A 20,332-nucleotide genomic window follows, 5' to 3' on the forward strand; every position below is an offset into this window, starting at 1 on the left:
GCCCCGCCGGGGAGGGGAGGCGACCCCGTGGTAAAATGTCATGTGTCCCGTCCCCCCGTCCCCCCCCTTTTTTTTTTTTCCTATGGTTTTCGTGTGACGGCATTTTGAGGACGAGTAGAGACGTGGCGGTGGTGCAGGTGAGGCTGGAAAACGTGTGCGTGTGTGTGCCCCCCCCCCCCACCTTCAGCTGAGACAGTTTGTCTGCCACGGCATTGACCTGAATTGGCCTTTGGCTTCTGCAAGGGGGAGGCTATGAGGTAGCAAAACCCCACTTTAGCCTGTGTTTTCCTCTGTTAGTCTGCTGTGGGGGAGAGACAGACAGACACATCTTTCAGGGGGTCTCCTCCTTCCCTTGCTGAGTAAGTATCATCTGTATGTGCAGAAGGTAACAGAGGAGAGCCAGCAGCCACTTAACCAGAAAATTTTTCCAGAAGGCATTCCCAGTGCCTGGCTGCCACTGGTTTTTCCAAGAAGCAGCGTGGCAAACAGAGCTCCTCTGTCTCCCAGCTGCCCACAGTTTTGAATAGCGTCCACGAGAAGTGTTGGGGTTGCTGCTGTTGGTGCTGGTGATGCCTGTGCTAAGCTGTAGCAGTCCCAGGCGTAAAGGCTTCTGTCACCACCTGGGCCGGGGTGTGGAAACGAAGGACCCACCTGAGCCGAGGGCTGAGGGTAGTGGTTCCCTGCTGCGCTTCCTGTGGTGGGGCTGGACAAGCCTTCTCATGAAATAGCATAGGCCAGCTATAAAGTTTTGGGCATGTCAGAGCAATGATGCGCATAGCTGTAAAACAAAGGTGTTTTGGTCTGTAAAGGCTTTCTGTACCGGCCTGCTGACTGACAGCCTTCACAGTTTACATCCATAAGCAGTTTTGGTGATTAAAAGTGTATGTGCATAGGCATTTATTCCATATTGCTGATGAACAGGTTTCTGCTGACTGATGTTATTTTGCTAAAGATTTGTCTGTTATTATTGTGTTGCAGCAAAATCACCGAGAATGCAAAGAAATCCTTGGCCTCTCTTAAGAGAGAAAACCCTCGGCTTGAGCCAACACTTGCCATTATTCAGGTAAAGTGTGTCTGTATGCTCACTGGCTGTGAGAGATCCCCTTCAGTATCATTGCTTGTCTGAAACTTCAGAACCATATGACGCAGAAAATAACTTCTATTCGAGCAGAGCGATATGAGGAGGTAATGCCACCAGACTGTAGATGGAGGGAGGAATCCCAGTCTCGTAAGCCCTTCTCCAGGCCTGAAACAGCCACAGTAAACTTCAGGCTGTGGGAGAGGTTTGCAGAGGAAGGGAGCGATTTTAGCCCTTCCTCCCTTTTGCTAACACTGTCTTCCCTGTTGTGAGTACAGATTGCCTTTTCTCACAGGTTGTCCAAGTTGACTGATGTACTTAAGTTAAAGTCAAAGCAGTTTTTCTCAGCCTTTGTTTAGCTAGAAGCTTTTGTTGCAGTCCTGAAAAAAAAGTTTACATGCCTGAAAATGTAAGCCTCCCTTCCCCTTCCGCCCCTGAAATAACATTGCCATGGTTAAAGAAAGACCCTGCTGCTTCCTGCCAGCCTTGTTTGCCTTTGGGCAGCTGTAGCTTTACTGCTGTCCTAAGGAGAGGGAAACCACACTGAAAACTCCCAGTCAGCTCAAAAGGGCCTGTGTGAAATAAATGGGCTGTGTAAATGTCAGTATCCTTTAGAAGTCGCAGAACTTTCTAAGGTGAAGCAATCATGTAGTAATTGAGAGCTGTTGTATTACTAACCTGTGAAGAGCTTTCCTTCCCATCCCACTGGTGCTTCTATCTTTGAAACAGGCAAACAAACTGATAGATGAGGATTGCTTTCCCTGCAAACTTGAGAGATGTTCCTCTTCAGATTTCATCAGCTTTGGGCCAAGAAACTGGGGATGTTTGTCATTCAGAGTGGGACCCAGAGCTGTGCAGTCAAACATTTTTGTCCTGTTGGTTTTGAGTTGACACACACTGAATCTTTGACCCAGTAGGTTTTAATTTTAAAACCTAACTATAAATACTTTTGAAATAGTACTAGTGAATCTAAGAAATAATGCACCAGCTTTATTTCAATAGATCCTCTAGAGAGGCTGAGTGAACAAGCTCTCCCATCTCTTACCCTCTCTGGGTAATTGCTGTTAAGTGTTTTCAAATAGCCCTCTGAGGCTGTAAGTTTAAGGACTGCTAGAAAAGCACTGACCGGTTGTTTCTCACTCCTGTCTTGTCTTCATCCAGTTGCACCATGAGCTTGATTGATCCACTCTGGGCTGGAGGCATCTGGGGAGGCTTCTGTTTAGCCACACTAGGCCCTGAGTCTGGTTTTCTGCAGGGCCATGAGTGTTTTATGCTGGCACGTGGGAAGGGACGTTGTTAGGGTGGGAGGGAGCAATGTGTGAGAAGGGGGAGGTTCCCACTTCCTTGTGATATGATTTGGGGTGCATCTACATCAGTGGTTTTGTTTAGGTCATGGTTGTGCTTTAAATGAATGTCCCTTCTGTCCCCCTTTACCCCATTTGGTTTGCATCATGAGATGGCTGTAGAAACACGTGGGTTAGATCCTTCTGGATGAAATTCACCCAAATGATGGTCTGCAGCTGTCAGTTGCTCTAGCTCTAGTCTGCTTATAAGGACTGCAGCAGAACTCATTTTAAATGTGTATTTGTTGGTACAAAGAAGACTTGTTTTAGTCCACAAATGTGGTGCACTGCTTTGCTGGGTAGTGTGGGCAGAGCCTTAAGATTCATGCTGCTCTCCACATGCTGCCTTGCACCCAGAGGAGCAGAGGGAGGGCAGCAAAATGATCTCCTTTGCCAGTCACTCAGGGTTAACAGCAGTTGGCATAAAGTGGCACCACCTTTGTAGCAGTACTGGGAATGAGGGATTGCAGACTGAGCCCGCTCTGGGGTGGTTTTTACGTGCTCTTTTTCTCTCAAGCCATCTGAACCTGAACTGATACTGAGATTGATACATGGGTTTGCTTGTTATTCGTGTTGAACCTTGTTTGGAGCTGTGCAACAGTGAAAAATGATCAGTGGCTGCTTCTTCCTTTTGTTGAAGCTGAAAACTAATATATAGTGGCAGGATCCTGCTTAGCAGTGGAGCTGTAGCCCTGCAAAGCTCAGTGAAGCACCGCCAGCTCCCCTGCACCCCCTGCCCTGCCCAAGTGCTCTGCCAGCCCATGTCCTAAGCTCTGGCCTCGCCTGTGCTGCTCCACGGGTTGTGATGGGAACCTGTTCAGGGCAGGGACTTTCTGTGCTTGCATGAAGTGAGTGCTCACCAGCTGGTGCCGCAGGAGCAGGTAAGTTAACAGCGTGGTACCACCGGTGGCTCCGTCCCTGTTAAACCTCTCGAGCTGTCCTGGTGGTTACATGTCAGCATGGGGATACAGTTCCAGGTTTACTGGCACAGGGGAGCCACTGCTAAGCTGACCTTAGTCCCATCTCTTCTTCCCTCGCCACAGTGTGAGCTCCACATGTGTTCTCAATGGAGCAGCCTCTGTGCTGCCCCTCACCCCCAGCTGCCAGATTTGAGGAGTGGGAGACTGGTAGTGTGGCACCAGGGATGTAGCCAGTGCTGGGCTGGGGGAGGGAGCTGGGGGGTAGAGGCCAAGCCCTCATGCTCTGAGGAGCTGCCTCTCTCTTTTTTTCATTGTCAGCAGTCTTGAATCATTTGGGATTAGCAGGTTGGTAAATTGTTAAGGGCTTGAACCAAAATAATTTTGGGTGATGCTAGTGACAGACGAAGCCAGCGCTGGCAGCTAAGCATGAAGTGAACAGCTCAACTCTTGATGGGAAGTCACTGGCACTGAGTCTTGTGGAAAAAGCTATGTAGAACGTGTTCATGAAATTGTAACAAACCCTTTTAAAATTATTTGGTTTGGTCCTGTTTTCTGGGTTGGAAGACAGGTTTTTTTATATAATCATATAGCTGTGAGAAGTGTTTTATAAATTTTGTTATGAAGCCACTAACATTTTCGAGTGTCGAACCCTCACTGATCTGTTGGCAGGAGGTTTCTAGTTCTGGGTATCAAATTCTCAGTTTTATTGGTACAATATATGAAAATATTTGAAGAGCCTCCTAAGGTTCAAGAGTAACTTGAAGAGTAAAATTCAATTGTAATTATTATGATTAAATATCATAATAAATATGGTGCATATAGGTATAGAGACCTCAGGGAGAAGGATTCCTGGGTGAGATGGTCTCCCAGGTAAATCTGCCGAGGAGATGCTTCTGTCCTAGTGCAGCTGCCTGCTGGCAGTTGGGAGGAGCTGATAACTTCTCTTGCTTCTGTATTGACAGAACTCACTGTAATATATGATGATAATGATTTGCCTCATTCTTGGTAGTAAGGCAAACCAGTGTTGTTAGGTGGTACAGGGACACGGCAGGAAATGCTAGAGCTGCTGCTGCTGCCTATTTTATCCTTGTTACGTGACTGGGTGGAGAATGGTATCTTCAGATACAGACTGATACCTTTCTTAAATGGTGTATTTACGTTAAGGAAATGGCTCCTCTTGTCTATAAAAGCCAGGCTAATATCAACACACACTTAAACCAAACCAAAATAAATTTACTGGATGCCCTTCTGCTTCTTTCTTAAATTGCTAGGCTTTTTATCTATTTGAATACTAGTAGACACAAACATCCTCTATATGTTTCTTTCATAGACCTGTGCATTAGTGCACTTGCATTTTTAAATGTAAATTTATTATTTTAAAACTTAGTTTCTGTTTTGTTCCCTAAGGCACGTAATGATCATTTGATTCAAGAAATAAGCAAGAACTTTGCTGAAGAGGTAAGCTTTACCCAATACACTTGTTATTAATCATGAGCTACTTGTCTTTGGTAACTATAAGTATTTATTTTCTTTTGGCAGGTTGGTCTACGTGTTATTCACATCTGTCTCCCTGAAGGCAGCAACAAGGATGAGGTAACTGCAGTACCTGAAGGACTCTTCCTTTTTCACTTTTGTCATAAACTTATATTTATTGCTGACAATCATTATTAGTTTGACTGACCTCTGTTAACCCAAATTAGGATTGGGACTGCTTTAGTTCAAGTAGCACATATTATCCCCCTATTGGCACATGTGAGTAAAAAGGAAATTAATGGGCTTGTCTGCTGTCCCCAGCAAGGTGAGGCAGAGATAGCAGAGTAATGTTTTGGTTTCATGTCTGGTATTTAACTCCAGTGCTCCCTCATACCAGCACGGGTATCCCATCTCCCACAGTTCTCTTGTGACTGCACTTGATTCTTGCCCAAGTTATTCAGGGAAATTAAAAATTAATTGATTTAGAGGGGGAGGGAGTTGAATTTATCTGCCTGTTTATTGATGTCATAAAGCTTAAAATATGTATTTAAAAAAATCATCCACCCCAGAATCACTAGAAGGCTGAATTCTTACCTTGTCAAAGTCATTAGGTTGGAGGCACAGCACTGGTATCAAGTATGTTTTAAATATAGCAAACCATATTAATATACATGGTCCTGAGGCATCTGAAAGTAAAAACAGCAAAGGAATGTGTAGTAAAAAATGCCACTGTTCTCAGCTGGCCTCCTTGTGCTTGGTGAGTGTGATAATCCTGCAGGCTTGTGGGTTTTATGTACTATTTTGTATTTGGTATGCTTTGTTTTTAAAAAGTTACTGACTTGCAGTGTAATCTCGAGAACAGCTTTCAGATATGTTGAAAGGAGCTTACTGTGAAGAATTTTAGGAGTCCAGTTTTGTGGATAATGAATAGTCAGCTACCCATTTAAGAAGGGCGGGCTTTTGAAATGAAGATCAAATACACTTTGCTGTTGGTAAATGCATTTTATCTGTTGAGTAACACAGTAGGAAATAGGTAAATTAGAGTGAGTATGCAGCGGTAGTTGCTGTTACTTTGAAGTAGTATCTTAGGAAGCAGCTGAGTTGTGTTTGTAAAGAGAAAAGTGGGGTATTTTTTTTATTTGAAGAAAGTTACTTTCAATAAAGTTCATAAAGATTTGCTTACTCTCCTGCTTACTCACTACGACAAAGGTTTTTTTGGTCTGTTAAAGTCCACGTGCTAGCTTGCATTCTCTGGTTTGGGAAGGTGGGAGGAATTTCAGTACCGTGTACTTTGTGTTCTGCCATAACTGCCTGTGTACAGGCAAGTTAATACAAGATTGCTTTACCCTGCATGAGTTGTCAGTATTTTAAATGCTGTGATGATGGCAAGCTGAATTAAAGTAAAATGCAGTGAAAATAGAGAACTGAATTATTTTCCCAGGAAGCAGGTATATAGTTCAAACTTCGTTAGATTCAGGCTGTTTATGAACTATGTTTCCTTTAATTGCTGTGTAGGCCCCCAACATTTTGTAGAATCTCAGGATTTTTTTAAGCAAAATGTTTTCACATCCATATTCAGGTGTACACTCATCCTTACTTTCTATTAGAATGTATACCAGCCCTGTTGCTGTCAAATGGCACAAGATCTTAATATGTATGCCTGTTTCTGTCTCAGAAGTCAGCAAACTATCTGGGCATTTCTACACCAGTGACATGCTTGTATAATCTTTGTCAACATGAACATAGCATGTTCTCTTGGTTCAGAGTTGCAGATGGTCTAAGCCCTACCAAATTTCCCTAGCTTAATATTGATTGCATATCAACTGTTTGGGTAATATTAGTTTACATTAAAAGCATTTTAGAAAGGCACGGTATTAGCAAAAAAATACAATTTTATACTCATTTTCTGTTGGATATTAATCCAGTTAAAGTATACAGCTTTGTGGTGGTTGCACACTGATCCTATTTATATGATGGAAAGATGTGCTCGCATGGCATTTCTCACGTGAGAAAGCATCAGCATGTTTTCCATTGTATTCTTCCTGGTCACAGCAGAATAGCATTGCACTTTAGAGATTAATCAAGGCTAGGTAGTACAGTCTCGGATGTCAAATACGACCAATTATAAAACATTTGAACTCGCATCTGGTTCGGTAGTTGAAATTCATAAACTTTTGTGCAGTGCCTTTTCAAAATAACAATTCTTCATGACTGTCAGCTCTTAGAATCAGGGTGTTTTGAGAAGGAAAATTGGTAATATATGCTGGTTTAATAAAATGAATTTTCTCTTGTATGATTGTTTTTTCCAGTATTACACCTTTTTGTTCATGTTCTCTGTTGGGACGCGATCTTGTCCTATTTTGAACTATGTTTTAACCAAGGCTTCTTATTTCTAAAAGCATCTTCTGAAGCCTTTACAGTGTCGAGCTTTTACTGAGATTTGAAAAGGTGAAAGATAAAATGCTTTTGGCAGCGTCATGTCATGTAATATGTGTTGGCTTTGCAAAATGTTTAGAATAGAGTCAGGGTGGCTTATTTTGGTAAGCCATGGAAATATAAAACAAGGAGAGCAGGTTATTGTTTTTTCATTTAGAAGTTGCAGTAATATGTGAGGGAAGCAAAGGTGGCCATAAGGTAGTTTTAAAATACAGGGTTTATCCCTTTCTAATTAGATTCTTCGTTTGCCTGTTGTTCTGATCTTTAATGCTTTTTATTAACTTCCTAGATTATCAATGAAATCATGAGACTTAATGAGGATCCTAATGTGCAGGGCCTTGCCCTTGACCTCCCAGAAAGCTTATGTAGCAGTAAGGTATTAAACGCTGTGAAACCAGAGAAGGATGTGGATGGGTAAGTGGAACACTGGGAAGTAATATTAGCAGACATAAGGCTGATGACTCTGTAAAAGCAATTTTCCCCTGTGCTTTTCATTAATGGATTCCTCAGTCAATGTGTCTAGCTGTGCTATTGAGCAGTGATAAATGATGCCGCTGAATCAATGAGAAGCCTTTGCTGCAGTCATTTTGATCATTATCTTTTTAGTCTTTATCTACTGTATATTCAGGACATGGTCTTTTCAAAGAATTCAGAAATGAAGTTCTGATTTACTAATGATATGTAAGGTATTTCAGTACTTTGCTAATACAACTGGTGGTCACAAAGTATAGAACACATATCCTAAAATTTTCACAAGAAGGATTGATGAAAAAGTTGCAGAGAAGGTTTTAACTTCCTTACAGCACCCTTTCTCGCAGTGGGAGAGTAGGGTGTAATAGTTTGGACCCATTAGCACAACTTTCCAATCAGTCTTGAGTTGCACTGCTCTTTGGAGAGGCCACAGGCATAATTTACGTCTCTGGGCTGCCATTTTGGTGCTCTTGCAGCCTTCTTACTCTCAACTGTAGACTTACATGCCCCCACCCCCTTTTTTTTTCCCTCTCCTTTTTTTTTTTTCATGTCAGGGAAAAAAATCTGAAAATGTTGCAAATTAGTTACTCTGTTATCTGGAGTACTGGAGATTGACAGAGAAGGGAATATTCAGTGTATGAGAGAGAGTGCAGTGCAGCGTGGAAATGCCCGAGTTTTCCCCCAGCGAGCCAGCCTGAGCCCAGGAGAAGGTGTTGACTCCGGCTCAGCTTGGCCCTGGCGGCGCTGGTCTGGGTCCACTGCAGCCACTAAGGTGTTTTGGCCCAATGTGCTGTGGGTAGCTCACCGCAACAACTAAAGAGCTGCCTGTGTATGGTGGGCTTGTGTTGCTTGTTTCAACTCACAGATCCCTTTCCTGGCATCTCTAGAGGCTTGGTGTTTGTCTAACAGTGATTTGGGATGATACAAATTAGCCACAGTACATGACTATCAAAGGAGTCACTTGTACAAGATGTGTTTGGTTTTGGGATTAGTTTATTAGCCATGTTACAAGTGTTATTGTGGATTTATGTTACACAAACTTTTTTTTTAATGGCCATATTTTTCCACTGCAGATTATCTGATGTAAACCTAGGACGCTTGGTACGTGGTGATGCCTATGACTGTCTGGTTCCTCCTACAGTATGTGCTGTGATGGAGCTTCTTGAAGATTTAGGTGAGACCTTCTATCATAGTTATTACATTAATTTTAGCCTAACTAATTTACTCCGTTTCAGTCCTGACTGAGAGACAAATATAATCTCACCTTGTGTTTTCTGGTTAGTGTTGTTTTCCCACCTGACATATAATTGTCTCCTGCTAGTGGGGAAGCTCAGTGAGATCTGAATGTAATATTTGTAGAAATGGGTCTCATTCCTACAGATTTTGGAAATTAGGCAGGGATTACTTGCCATCAGAAGGTTTAATCTCACTGAAGCCACTCGAGACATGTGAGTCTTCAAAACTGAAAATACAGGCATCACTTAGGGATTTCACTTGACAATTCTGATTAGTGTAAACAGTTGGAGAAATCCAGGTCTGCCTGTAAATAACTGCTTAGCAAATCTTTTGGTTTGGGTTTTGTGGTGTAAATGCTAACATTGAAATGGCAGATTTAAACAAGTGTCTTTACAGTGTGTGAAGATGCTGTTAGTTTAAGGCAGTGTTTCAGAAGTAGTCTCTCTTACAGTGATTCATAATTGCTGAGACAAGGTTTTCTGTAACAGAACTGTAAACAGGAGGTCAGATGTACTTAGTAACAAATATGAAAGAAAGGACTTGTGCAAATAAAATACCAGAAAACCGGAAGAGCAGTATTTGCTTACTAGAGTTAAAGAGTCACCAGGAAACAACTTAAAACCTGTGGTTTGTGTTACTCCCAAACAGTTGCCCGTAATACCACAGCGCTGTGGTTGTGCGGGCACATAGCTCTGTCCTGTCATGAGCCGCTTTGCTGGCTCTTCTGGAGAGCCGCAGTAGCGGGTGGCCCAGTAAAGGGGGGGAGTTCATGTAGATGCTCCAGCTCTGCGGCCCAGCGGAGCCCGGTGCTAGTGCCTTTGCAGCCAAGGGCGGCTGAATGACTTTCCTTGTGTCACCCAGGTGGAAAGAAGGTGCTGCTGGTGGGAGCCAGCGGGGCAGTGGGCGCTGCCTTGCAGTGCATGCTGCAGAGGGAGGGAGCAACGACTCTGAGCTGCCGGTGGAAAGCCCCTGAGCTGCAGACCAAGGTGAGTGCTTTACTGTCTGCCCAGTGCCCCAGGGGTCATCCTGCATCCCCGTCATCCGGGCATCCCTGTCAACTGTCTGCGTGGCACTGCTCCCCTTCGCTACCGTTCCCGAGAGGGAGACTTGTCATTGCAGTCATGAGTGGCAGTGGGACACTGGAGCTTGCTGGTAGCCAACGTGGGTTAGGATCTTTCCTCTTCTCCTTTCTGCTTGCTCAGCTCAGGCAAACAGGGGTCTCTACCAGAATATTACATATGTAGCAGCAACTGCTATAATTTCATTATTTTACACTGGTAGCTGTGAGAGAAAGAATACAGGGGTACAGTTTAAATCAAATGTGATAGGTCTCCTTTGTCTTTCCCTTGGTGCAAGAGAGAGATGCCTGCTTTCTTCTCATCCTGTGATGTAGTCACCCGTATGAAATTACTTTCATTGAATTGGTGTCTTAAAGGTTTGCAAATGCTGCCTCTTTTGGGACAAGGAAGATCACTGTCTTTGAAGAGAACTGTAAAAAAGATTCAGAGAAATTCAGGAGCCTTAATCCAAAGGATTTAAGTTACATGGTCTTTCTGGTTGCTTTTTGCAGAGCTCTTAGCAACAGCTTAGAAGTTGGTATGATTTTCTGTCAAACTTCCCAGTTTGTTCCTTAGTCCCAAATTTCATGGAATAATACAACTGGGAGTGTTGTGTCCTTTGGTCATGTGCTGAGGGTTTCAGGTATTAGCTGTAGAAGAGGTGCATGTACTCCAGGGACTGTTTGCAAGTCGGTGTAGGGGTGAGGTGCAAGGGACAGCTCTTGTTTTACGTTTGATAGCACGTGCCACAAGGTGGCAGCCAATGCAAAATGATGGTATTAAACCTCTGGGTTTTGAAGGCAAGGACAGGAGGAGGAAATAAGTTTAAGCAGCTGTGATAAAGTTCTCTGGCAAACCTGTGTTTTCACAGCTGTGGATGTTTTTGTCAGGCTTGTCTCAGCTCTATGCTTTAAGTGACTGACAGCACTTAGGAAACATATGTGTCTCTCAGAGATGGGAGCACTGTGAACTTAATACTAGCCATGTCTCATTCTTTAATTATTTCTCATTGCTTGGGGTTGTGCTAGAAGACTGCTTTGGGCTGGATGGGGTAGGTGGCAGGTTGGCCAGAGGCGATTCCACTGGTTCACAGCAAAAGACTTGAACCAGGCCAGAGCTGCTTGATAATGCTCGATAATGCTGGAGAGAGAGCTATTTCCTTCCATCCAGATGCTTTCCCATAATAGTGCTTTGCTTTTTGGCATTCCCTGTAGCTTACCTTTTGCAGCAGGTCACTGATGGGAAACAGACTAGGAGGCCTAAGGAGGAGGCAGTTTGAGGCTTCGCACATCAGTCTTCCCAAGTTCATTTTAACTTTTGGCAGTAAAGGAGTTTCTGCTTTGCCTGGAGTACTAATCAGCAGAGCTTGAGGGAAACCTACCTTCCTCTTCCTCATCTGTAAGCCTGGGGCAGCCAAACCTGGCTGGATGTAACTCTGTTATAGTTAACTAGCTTCTAGATAAAATCTAATGCATGCAGGGACAACTCTCCTGTTTCATACTCTCGAAAGTTGGAGAGTTAGAAACCAAGCACAGATTTCCTACTGGGCAACGAGGCACTGCTGTCTTGTGGCAGCCGGTATTTGAAGCACAACATTGTCAGACAACATGATTCTACCTGATGATATGAATTTACTTTCTCTTGTTTGTTCAAAACGCTGATTAAGTAAAAAGAGTTTAAAGGCTCACAAGGTTTCTTCTGAGTTTTTTAGATTTGAATTTCAAGTAAGAAAATGTGTTAATCGGTGTCGAGGATCTTCCAAGGCTTGGAAGAATTAATTCATGTTTTGTTTTTACTGCACAGTTCACTAACTTTAGACATGGCCATACACTTTTTCTCCTTCCTCTGAATGTCATATCTCTACAGTAGCAGTCTGGGTGCTGTCGTTTGGAAGTATAACCTGAGGTAGCATAATAACTTCACTTATGATATGAGGGATGAACTTACGAAAAGTATGAACTTCTCATTGGGATGCATTTGTTTTGCAATATATACCAGGAAAGGAAAAATTGATCTTAAGGGTAGGTGTACCTTATTTGTCTTAATCCATCAGCCAGGCCCATTTGCACTGAAGCACTAATCCCAAACTTAATGATGTAATGCCTTTCTTAAGCGGATGCTGCATTACCTTTGACTAGCTCTGCTGATTTGTTCTTCTTTTTAAAGGATAACATAACAACAAGTGTTTTCTTTAGAAATTCTATCGATTTAAATGAGACACACAACACTAAGGTTGTAGGGTTTTTTGGATCAGGTTTTGTATTGCCACAGACTTGTTATTGCTTCTTTTACTCATGCACTTTTGCAAAAATATTTTGAAAATGGTCAAGAGGAAGGTATGTTTTAGTCCACCTTAGGAAGTCTAACAATGTAGAGGTAGCTCTGCTGACAAATAGCATAATGCCATCTACCATCTGACTTAGTGTACTCCTTTAAAGCAAGTCTTCTCTATCCTATGGCAGGAAAAGGGAATAAAATAAATAATGGTACATTTTAATTTTCTTGCTTTGACCTGCATGAATAGTGAACACACTTTGCATGTTCTTTTCCCTCCCCACTTCATATTTTGTTAAGGTGAACAGATTATTAATGTTTCTCTTTGTTCCATTTTGGGTTTGCTTGACTTGAGTTATTAAAAATAATCATCATAGCACAGCTGAGCCATGTCCTTCCACACTCTTGAGCTTTCTGGGTTTTCAAATAAAATCACAAATGAAAGCAAGCAGTGTATTTCAGAAGGTTCTGGCACAGTTGTGCATAGTTGCCATGAAGAAATGCTTTTCTTTTTGCATTGATATGTTTGATGTAAAATAAATTATTAAGTCAGAGAAAGAGACAAGCATTTTGGCGGAAATAGGTAAGATTTTATCATTCTGTTAAGCTTTGTGTAGATAACTCTTCAAAGCACAATCATTGCAGAGTGCCTGAAGAATGACCTAGTGACATACTTTCAGGAACATCTCAGTTGTTGTCATTTAAAAATGGGACTACCCAAAAGTCAATTCAGCATTACAGGTGAAGAATGGGAACTGACACGCTTAATCCTTTATTATGTTAGAATTAGGCTTTCTAGTTTGAAAGGAGTTTATCAAATACATTCAAATTGAAAAATACAGATTATTTTCTTGCCAAGACATGGATATGACTTAGTACTGATGAGAAAGTGGAATTTCGTTTCAGTCATCTAAATTCAGTCAGTAATGATTTCAGTACATCATCTTAAACGTAGTCTGTATGTGAACCACATCATGCCGGTTTTAAGAGACCACTATTCTACAATTTTGTTGTAAAAGAATTGAAAATTGGTCTATCTAGATATAATTAGGAATGGAAAACTTATTTGTAAAAGCCTGGTGGTGAAGTAGGAGAGGGGTTCAGCTGGAGTGCATGAATGGGAGGTGCCTTTTCAGGCTGGATAAGAACTTCTTTTGGGCACAGTCTGCTTTTCCTTAGAGCCAACACTGAAGCTTCAGACTGTTAGACATCTCTTAGTCTTTTACTGTCTTGTTTTTGCTGTCTTGATAAGACCAAGAGTCTTGCTACTGGTAGAAAAATACATTTCATATCGTAAGCATGTAAGCAAGTGTAAAAGAATGTGAGATCAGGTATATGGATCCCATAAGAGGAGAGGAGAGGGAGGCTGCATGAGAGTTTCTAATCATGATGCTGTAGACAAAGTATTTCTACTTCAATGATTTATATGCATCTGTTCCTCGCAGTTTGACATTTATCTCCCTGTCTGTGAGCTAGAGGAACAGGTGCTAAAGCATGCATCATAGTGGTAGGCTTGAGCTCGCGGTAGAGATGTCAACCTAGTTTTCATGCGCGCTGTGTAGGGTAAGTGCATTCAGGCCGATGTGGTAGGGAAGGGGCTGTTGGCATCTGGGCAAGAAGACGGTAGCAGGGAGCTGGTGGCTGCTCACTGCAACTCATCCCTGAGGACCGCAGCCAGGGCAGGAGAGGTCAGAGCAGACCATGCGTAGTTGTCCTGATGGGTTGCCAGTGATTTGCAAACCTTGATCCTCCCGAGGTACAGATGGAGCTGGCAGAAATCACGTAAGGAGAACATGCCTGGGTGGAAAAAGTACCTGAAACTAGTCATTGACGTAAAAAAATTTTCAAGATTTCAGAAAGTAATTAGAATTGCTGTGATTGAAGTGGAACCTGATCTGTAAACTGAGGTGTAAAATGATTTTTTTCATAAGAAGAGTTGTGAAAAAACTTTGACTTAAGTTTCATATTCCTCATGCCCTCTCTTAAATTTTAGCTGACCTAAGTTCATACCCAGGAAACTGAGGGCTTTCATGTTTCAAATATTAATTTCAAATATTTTTTTCTTTGATCACATATTTAAAAATTTCTTTCCTAGCAGTCATTTTTAACTACAGGGAAATTAAATTTTTATGCAGGCTTCATGGCAAAATGGGTTTTCAGTTATCTGGAATATACAGCTACTTTACACCATTATCATTAAATACTTGGCTGGAAAGTCTGTATTGTTGTTTTAACATTTGGTGTTCTGTCTTGGGAAAGGGTGGTGCTCCTTAATCTGCTTCTACTTAAATCTTGGTGGAGAGTGTCATATTTTGTTATGAGGTAAAGTTTTAGATTATTTATTGGCACAGCTCTTCCCAACTGAAAAAATATTTACCGGTGAGAAGGCAGGGTACTACTGGAGTATTAGCTTACTTTGTCTTCAGCCAGTTGCCTAGTACGTTAAGGATGGTTTGGCATGATGCTTGTCATTCCTCTCTCTAGCCTGCCCGATGGGACGCAGCCTTGCTGTCCAGGGAGCACCGGGCAGTCGGTCACCCTGTGGCTGCACGTACCCCCTCCTGGGTGTCTCCTCGACCTTCTGGCTGCGGCTGTCTGTAGCATCTGGTTCCTGTCAGACGCGTCCTTTGGGGACTGTGCGGTGCATTTGCTAGGGAGGTTGGATGTGATGATTTCATAGATCTTTTCCATCTCTTAACGCCCGTGATTTGTTTCTGATGTAGGAGATAAGCCTGCACATGCCTCCCAGGGCTTGCTGCTTGCTTTAGTGATTTACAGGCAGTCAAAAGAGTAGGTTATGTCAAGATGGGGAAAAAAGCAGGGGAAGCATGTGTACGACTTCTTGCGAGTGAAACCAAAATGCCCCAATAGAGCTCACATAAATCTCTTCCAAGGACACCCAAAATTCTGTAAACAACTATTTTGCTTTCAGTGGACTCACTCTCCTAGTCAAACACGTTTCTGGATATAATTGTTTTTAAAATACTCACAGGAGAAAAAAAATGGTATAAAGTGTTTGTGATACATACTTTATTGACTTCCCAGGAACTTTGTCAATAGTTGCACATAAAATACTTATAGCAAGAGACTTACAGTTGTATCTGTGCCTTTTTTTTTTCCTTTATGTTTACTTTCTTTGTGAAATAAGGAAGAGGAAATCGTGGTGGAGGAAGGGTCTGAGATCAGTGTGTCTTCAGCCCATAGGACAACTGTTCACTGCCATGTGATACAACTTTTTTCATGTGAGAGGTGTGGCAAGGCAATGAGATGAAAGGTTCAGATGGTTTTCCCATACATTTATGGGTTATGTGCAGCGTTAGCCATCCAAACTAGTGTTAACGTTGGCTACAAAAATGATTGTGTTCAGCTGTTAAGAACATTTTTGAACATTATGATTGGTAGTTATAGAGATGAATATTTGGTCAGTCAGTTATTTTCTGGCATTATAGTTACATTGGATCGATTCTGTCATAAGTATGTTGGCTGAACATTTGTCAGAATTATTACTTGTTGCATACAGCTCTCAACTGGATCATGGTTTCACGATGCTAAGCAGTGTGCAAAGCTCTTAGTACTTGTCCCAGAGGCTTTGCATGGGAAGACATACCTGACTCAGTATACGAATTATAACTTCTAGAATATGAGTAATTTTTTTCTTACCAAAAAAACTAACCTGGCTTTATGTGACTGGGAATAATCACTGTTTTTCTCTGTGTTGATTATGTTGACTGTTACAGCAGAGACTGCCTCCTTTTGCAGGGGAAAGCATGTTTTCAACATAGTATTCTTGGTATATAAGTCATTGCAACATCTTTTTATCCAAATTTGCTTGCCGATTCCTCAGTGTGATTTGACCTGAAGCTGGTCAAGCATTATGACTTACATGGCCTTCTAGGAGTGGCATGTAAGTTGATATTTGCACCAGATGCAGGAGTGTAAACAATTTGGATAATGCTGAATGACTACTGAGACTGCACATTTGCAGGCAATCAGTGCTGCAGGACTTCTGACTGAAGCCTGAATCAGCTCATTGCATTAGTCATTTGTCAAGCAAGTAAATCTTCTCCCACACTTTTGGCTTTGTTTCTGCATGTGGCTCTCTACGGACATTTAGGCTATCCTTGTGTCCTCTGAGGATAAGATGGAGCTTTTTTCACTTTCTGCCTTTTCCGCCACAGTTATGCTCTTCTCCCTTCCTGGATGCTCATCTGTGCCAAAAACCTGCTATCCTGACAGGATTTGTTGCTGTTCTTTCTTGGCAGGAGTGTTGGGCAGGGTTGCATCAGAGCACTTTTGGCCAAAAAAGAAGCTGGAACGTTTGTCAGTCACAAATCAATTCATAGGCTCATGGAGTTTGTGACACTTGGTATTAATTTACATTTTTTCAAAACATTCCCAAAATCACTGCATCTCTGAAATAATTTTTACATTCAGGTTTGAGGCAGTGCTGTGCCTGTATTTTGCTTTTTTAGTGGATCTTTATACATCAGCCTCTGGTGCTGTCCCTTATCTCATGGTGATTCCAATAATTGGTACAGGGCCCTGTTTCAGAAGAGGGGGGGGAAAGGAAGACACTTACGTCTTTGATTGTAAGAATTTTTGGAGTAGCCATTTTTGCTCCAACATCTGTCAGGTTGAACTAAATCAGAGGCACTGATTAGCAAACATGAACTGAGATAGAAAAAAAATGCTTTAATTGGTGTTCTTCAAAGGCATTGATGTTTGCAGATCAGGTCATCTTGCATTCCTGTCAGCTGGCCTGGTTTTCTACTGTCAGATAATCTGACTGTGCTCTTCATAGTTGCCTATTTACTGTCTTTCAACCCTTCTCTTTCTTAAGTCTCTCCAAGTTATTTTGTTGGACAGGACTTTGGACAATGATAAGACTTTTTTCTTTGAAAGTATGTAATCCCCATTAAATATCGGTGCTGACTCTGACCCCACTTGCCTGATTTCACAATTTGTTTACCTGACTTCATTTTAAATGCTATTGCTCTTAAATTTCATGTGGGGTAAGAATCAAGCCATCAATTTGGATTTTGTTGTCTGCAAATACTTTGCTCAAAAGACTATTGCTGTATAAGTCTGAATATAAGATGCATATTCAAGAATGTATTCTAACAGTAAATGCTTGTTTTGTTTCTGGGGGGTGTTTCGGGCTGTCCCTAGCTTAATCACGCAGATGTGGTGATAGTTGGCAGTACAAAACCCGATGATGTTCCTGTGAGCTGGATAAAGCCTGGAACCACCATTATCAATTGTTCTCGTGACTTGGTGTCAGGTAAGAGGCGTTAAAAGATGACAGTTCTTGAAAGTGATGTATGGTGAGTCTTTGAGATAAGTGTGTGGCATGTTGGTGACAATGCAATGTGGTTAAAAGCTCCATCTTTTGGAAAGGGCCTTTAAAAGTGGGTGTTTGTGTACGGGGGATGTATACATGTGTCTCTGATGTATAAATAGGAAACAGTTGTCAGGTAAGGGAAGAAAAGCTGGAACAGATTCTTCCTACCAGGATTGTTAAATAAGTGATGATCCTATGGATTCAAAGAATTCAGAGGGAAGACTTTTGGGTCATCAGATGAGCTGTTATTTAGTGCTGTTTTGTACGGTGTGTTATCCCGTGACTTCTGTGGACTCACCTGGAACATGGGAAGAGAAGAGGGGCAAAAATATCAACTGCAAAGTGCTGTGAAGCTGTGTGCAGAGAATGGTGTAGGAGGGAGTAGAGAAATCATGTATAGCTAAGAACAGGCAGAATGTCTTCTGCAGTAATTACTCCTACAAAAAGAGTTTGGATTCCCCTCCCTCCCCCTCCCCTGACTGGTTGGGGAGGGGATATATGTTCATTAATTTCTCAGTTGGAAAATGCTACCGAATTTTATTAGGAATAGAAAGCTTCCCAGAAGTTATTCTATTCTACTGCTAGAATTGCATTTCCTGTAAAATTCCTTAAAGTCCTTTGAAGGTATCTGGATATTTTCTAGATTTTTGATATGTGTATGAATTTGACTGTTTAGTGTCCAGATGGGGTTATGCTGTAAATGACTAGGAAAATAAGGAAATACGTGGGTAGTGTGATTGGTTATTGTGTTTTTCTAAATCTATCACAAGTGTGCTTATTGACATCTATTGATACAAGGCTGGGACAATGGGCATAAGGCCAAGGAAAACTAATTGTATGGTTCTTAAACTGGGACTATTCCCTAAAGACAAATTAAGCAGATGCTCTATGCAGAGCTAGTGCAAGACCAGGCTCGTAATAAAGCAGCTGCTGTTCCCATGCAAAGCATGGCCTTGGCAAGAGATTCCTTGTGATATCCTCTTGACTTGAACACACACTGTGGGTGTGGGAGATCTGGGTTATTATTCACTCAATTGTCTGAAGGCATTTGGGCATTCATCTTCCACCTCCCAGAACAGTGCTCTGATCCTAATGAGGATCTCAGGGGTGGGTGCCAAGCCTTATCCCTTGCTGATGCTGCACAAGTTGTCCAAAAATAATTCATGCTTTCTGTTTCATAGCCTAGTGATTAGGAGAATCCTTGCATCTTTTGTGCCCACTTATTTTGCATAGGGATTGTTGGATATAATGAAGTATCTGTGGAGCAGGGCTTGGAGTATAGGTCTCTTCAGCAGGTACCCAACCTACCAGTAACACATATGAAGGAGGAATGGGGGAGAAAGGGGAAAGGGGCAGAGAAGAGAGGGAATGGTGGTACAGCAGCAGCACCTGTAAATAAATAAAGGAAAAGAAATGGCCCCTCCTCATTTTAATCCTTCTAAGCAGAAACTTTTTAGGTGTCAAAGTCGGGGTAGAGGTGCAGGTCTATGAAAGGCAGGATGGGGCTAACCCAGGTAAACCAGTCCTTGCAGTCTAAGTGGGCACTGCTAATGACTGAACTCTCCTGGCTCTGTGTGCAGCCTGGTGTAAGTCCCACTTTCAGATACCTAGTTCCCTCCTTCCATTGCAAAGGGAGTCTGGGTCTTCAGAGACCTGAAAGTTACACAGTATAACTGTATGCCAATGTCTTGAAACTTAAGTGTCTTCATGCCTTAGTTGCTCTATAGAATATAGATAATATTAGTGTTTCCTTTCCCTAAAAGAGTGCTGTTAGGAAAACTGCATTAAAACATTTGAGTGGTGTTCACGTACCACAGCAACATTCTTTCTTAAGGCAGGAAATGTAAGATTTGGCATAAATAGATAGATTTCTTTGTGTTTTTCAAGTTGTAGCAGTAGGGTGTGCTAAGTACAGCATTTCTTTGGAAAGGCAGCATGAGATTTTTAGCAAAATAGTTTAAATAGAATTTGTCTACCAAATGTCCATCTGTCTTTATGGTTATGCTTTTGTGATTGTCAGAATCTTGGAGAAAGTCTGGAAGAATAGCAGAAATGCATTTTAGCAGCTTTAAAAAATGCTGTCCTTGAGACTTTCTAGAGAGGTACATGAAACACAGGTGTCTGTTTGACAGGAAGAATGCACTTAGTTTAATTGCAAGGTATTTATTAGAAGCCTATTGTGGAGCAGTTGTAACCTTGGAGAAACAACTGAGTCTTACAACTGACTCTTCTCTTCCAAAATGTGGTGGAATCTGGCTGAGGTGCTTGGAAATTGTTCTGGGTTTTTTCTTGCTTTAGAAATGTCCAACTTAACATCTGTGGGGTCAGGAGCTAAATGAAGCCTGAAAGCAACAGTGGCCATGAAATAACTTCTATTCTTGCTAGATGATGGCTAGATTTCTATTTTACATGGGTATACATGTAGTCTAACACTCTCGCATGTTTTAAAAGCACTCAAAATTTGCAAGGACATAGCTGAATTGGGCAACTGTAATGATGTAAGCCAGGAGAGTAGAGCTAAAAGTGCTTGCTCCAAAGTGACAGAATTCTTTTTCAAGTATTTCTTTATCTGATCAAAGATTTTTAAATTATCACAATTTTTAAATGTTCTACAATTTCTAGCAGTGCAGCATCTTATTCTGCTGCACTAATGATTTTGGAATCAAGTGAGTGCTGGTAGTGTCTTGCAGGATAATACTTCA

General features: G+C 41.9%; 1 protein-coding gene across 1 annotated transcript in view; it reads left to right on the top strand.

Moving 5' to 3' along the window:
• The window catches only part of MTHFD1L (methylenetetrahydrofolate dehydrogenase (NADP+ dependent) 1 like), a 158,937-nt gene that overhangs the window by 260 nt on the left and 138,345 nt on the right, over positions 1-20,332 (top strand). Inside the window, exons 2-8 of the mRNA XM_074818760.1 lie at positions 979-1,063; positions 4,749-4,799; positions 4,881-4,934; positions 7,540-7,664; positions 8,795-8,895; positions 9,819-9,943; positions 17,459-17,570. Coding sequence (XP_074674861.1) covers positions 979-1,063; positions 4,749-4,799; positions 4,881-4,934; positions 7,540-7,664; positions 8,795-8,895; positions 9,819-9,943; positions 17,459-17,570 — 653 coding nt within the window. The remainder of the gene's footprint in view (positions 1-978; positions 1,064-4,748; positions 4,800-4,880; positions 4,935-7,539; positions 7,665-8,794; positions 8,896-9,818; positions 9,944-17,458; positions 17,571-20,332) is intronic.

This window comes from Strix aluco, chromosome 3 (assembly GCF_031877795.1).
Source record: "Strix aluco isolate bStrAlu1 chromosome 3, bStrAlu1.hap1, whole genome shotgun sequence".
Lineage (NCBI taxonomy): Eukaryota > Metazoa > Chordata > Aves > Strigiformes > Strigidae > Strix > Strix aluco.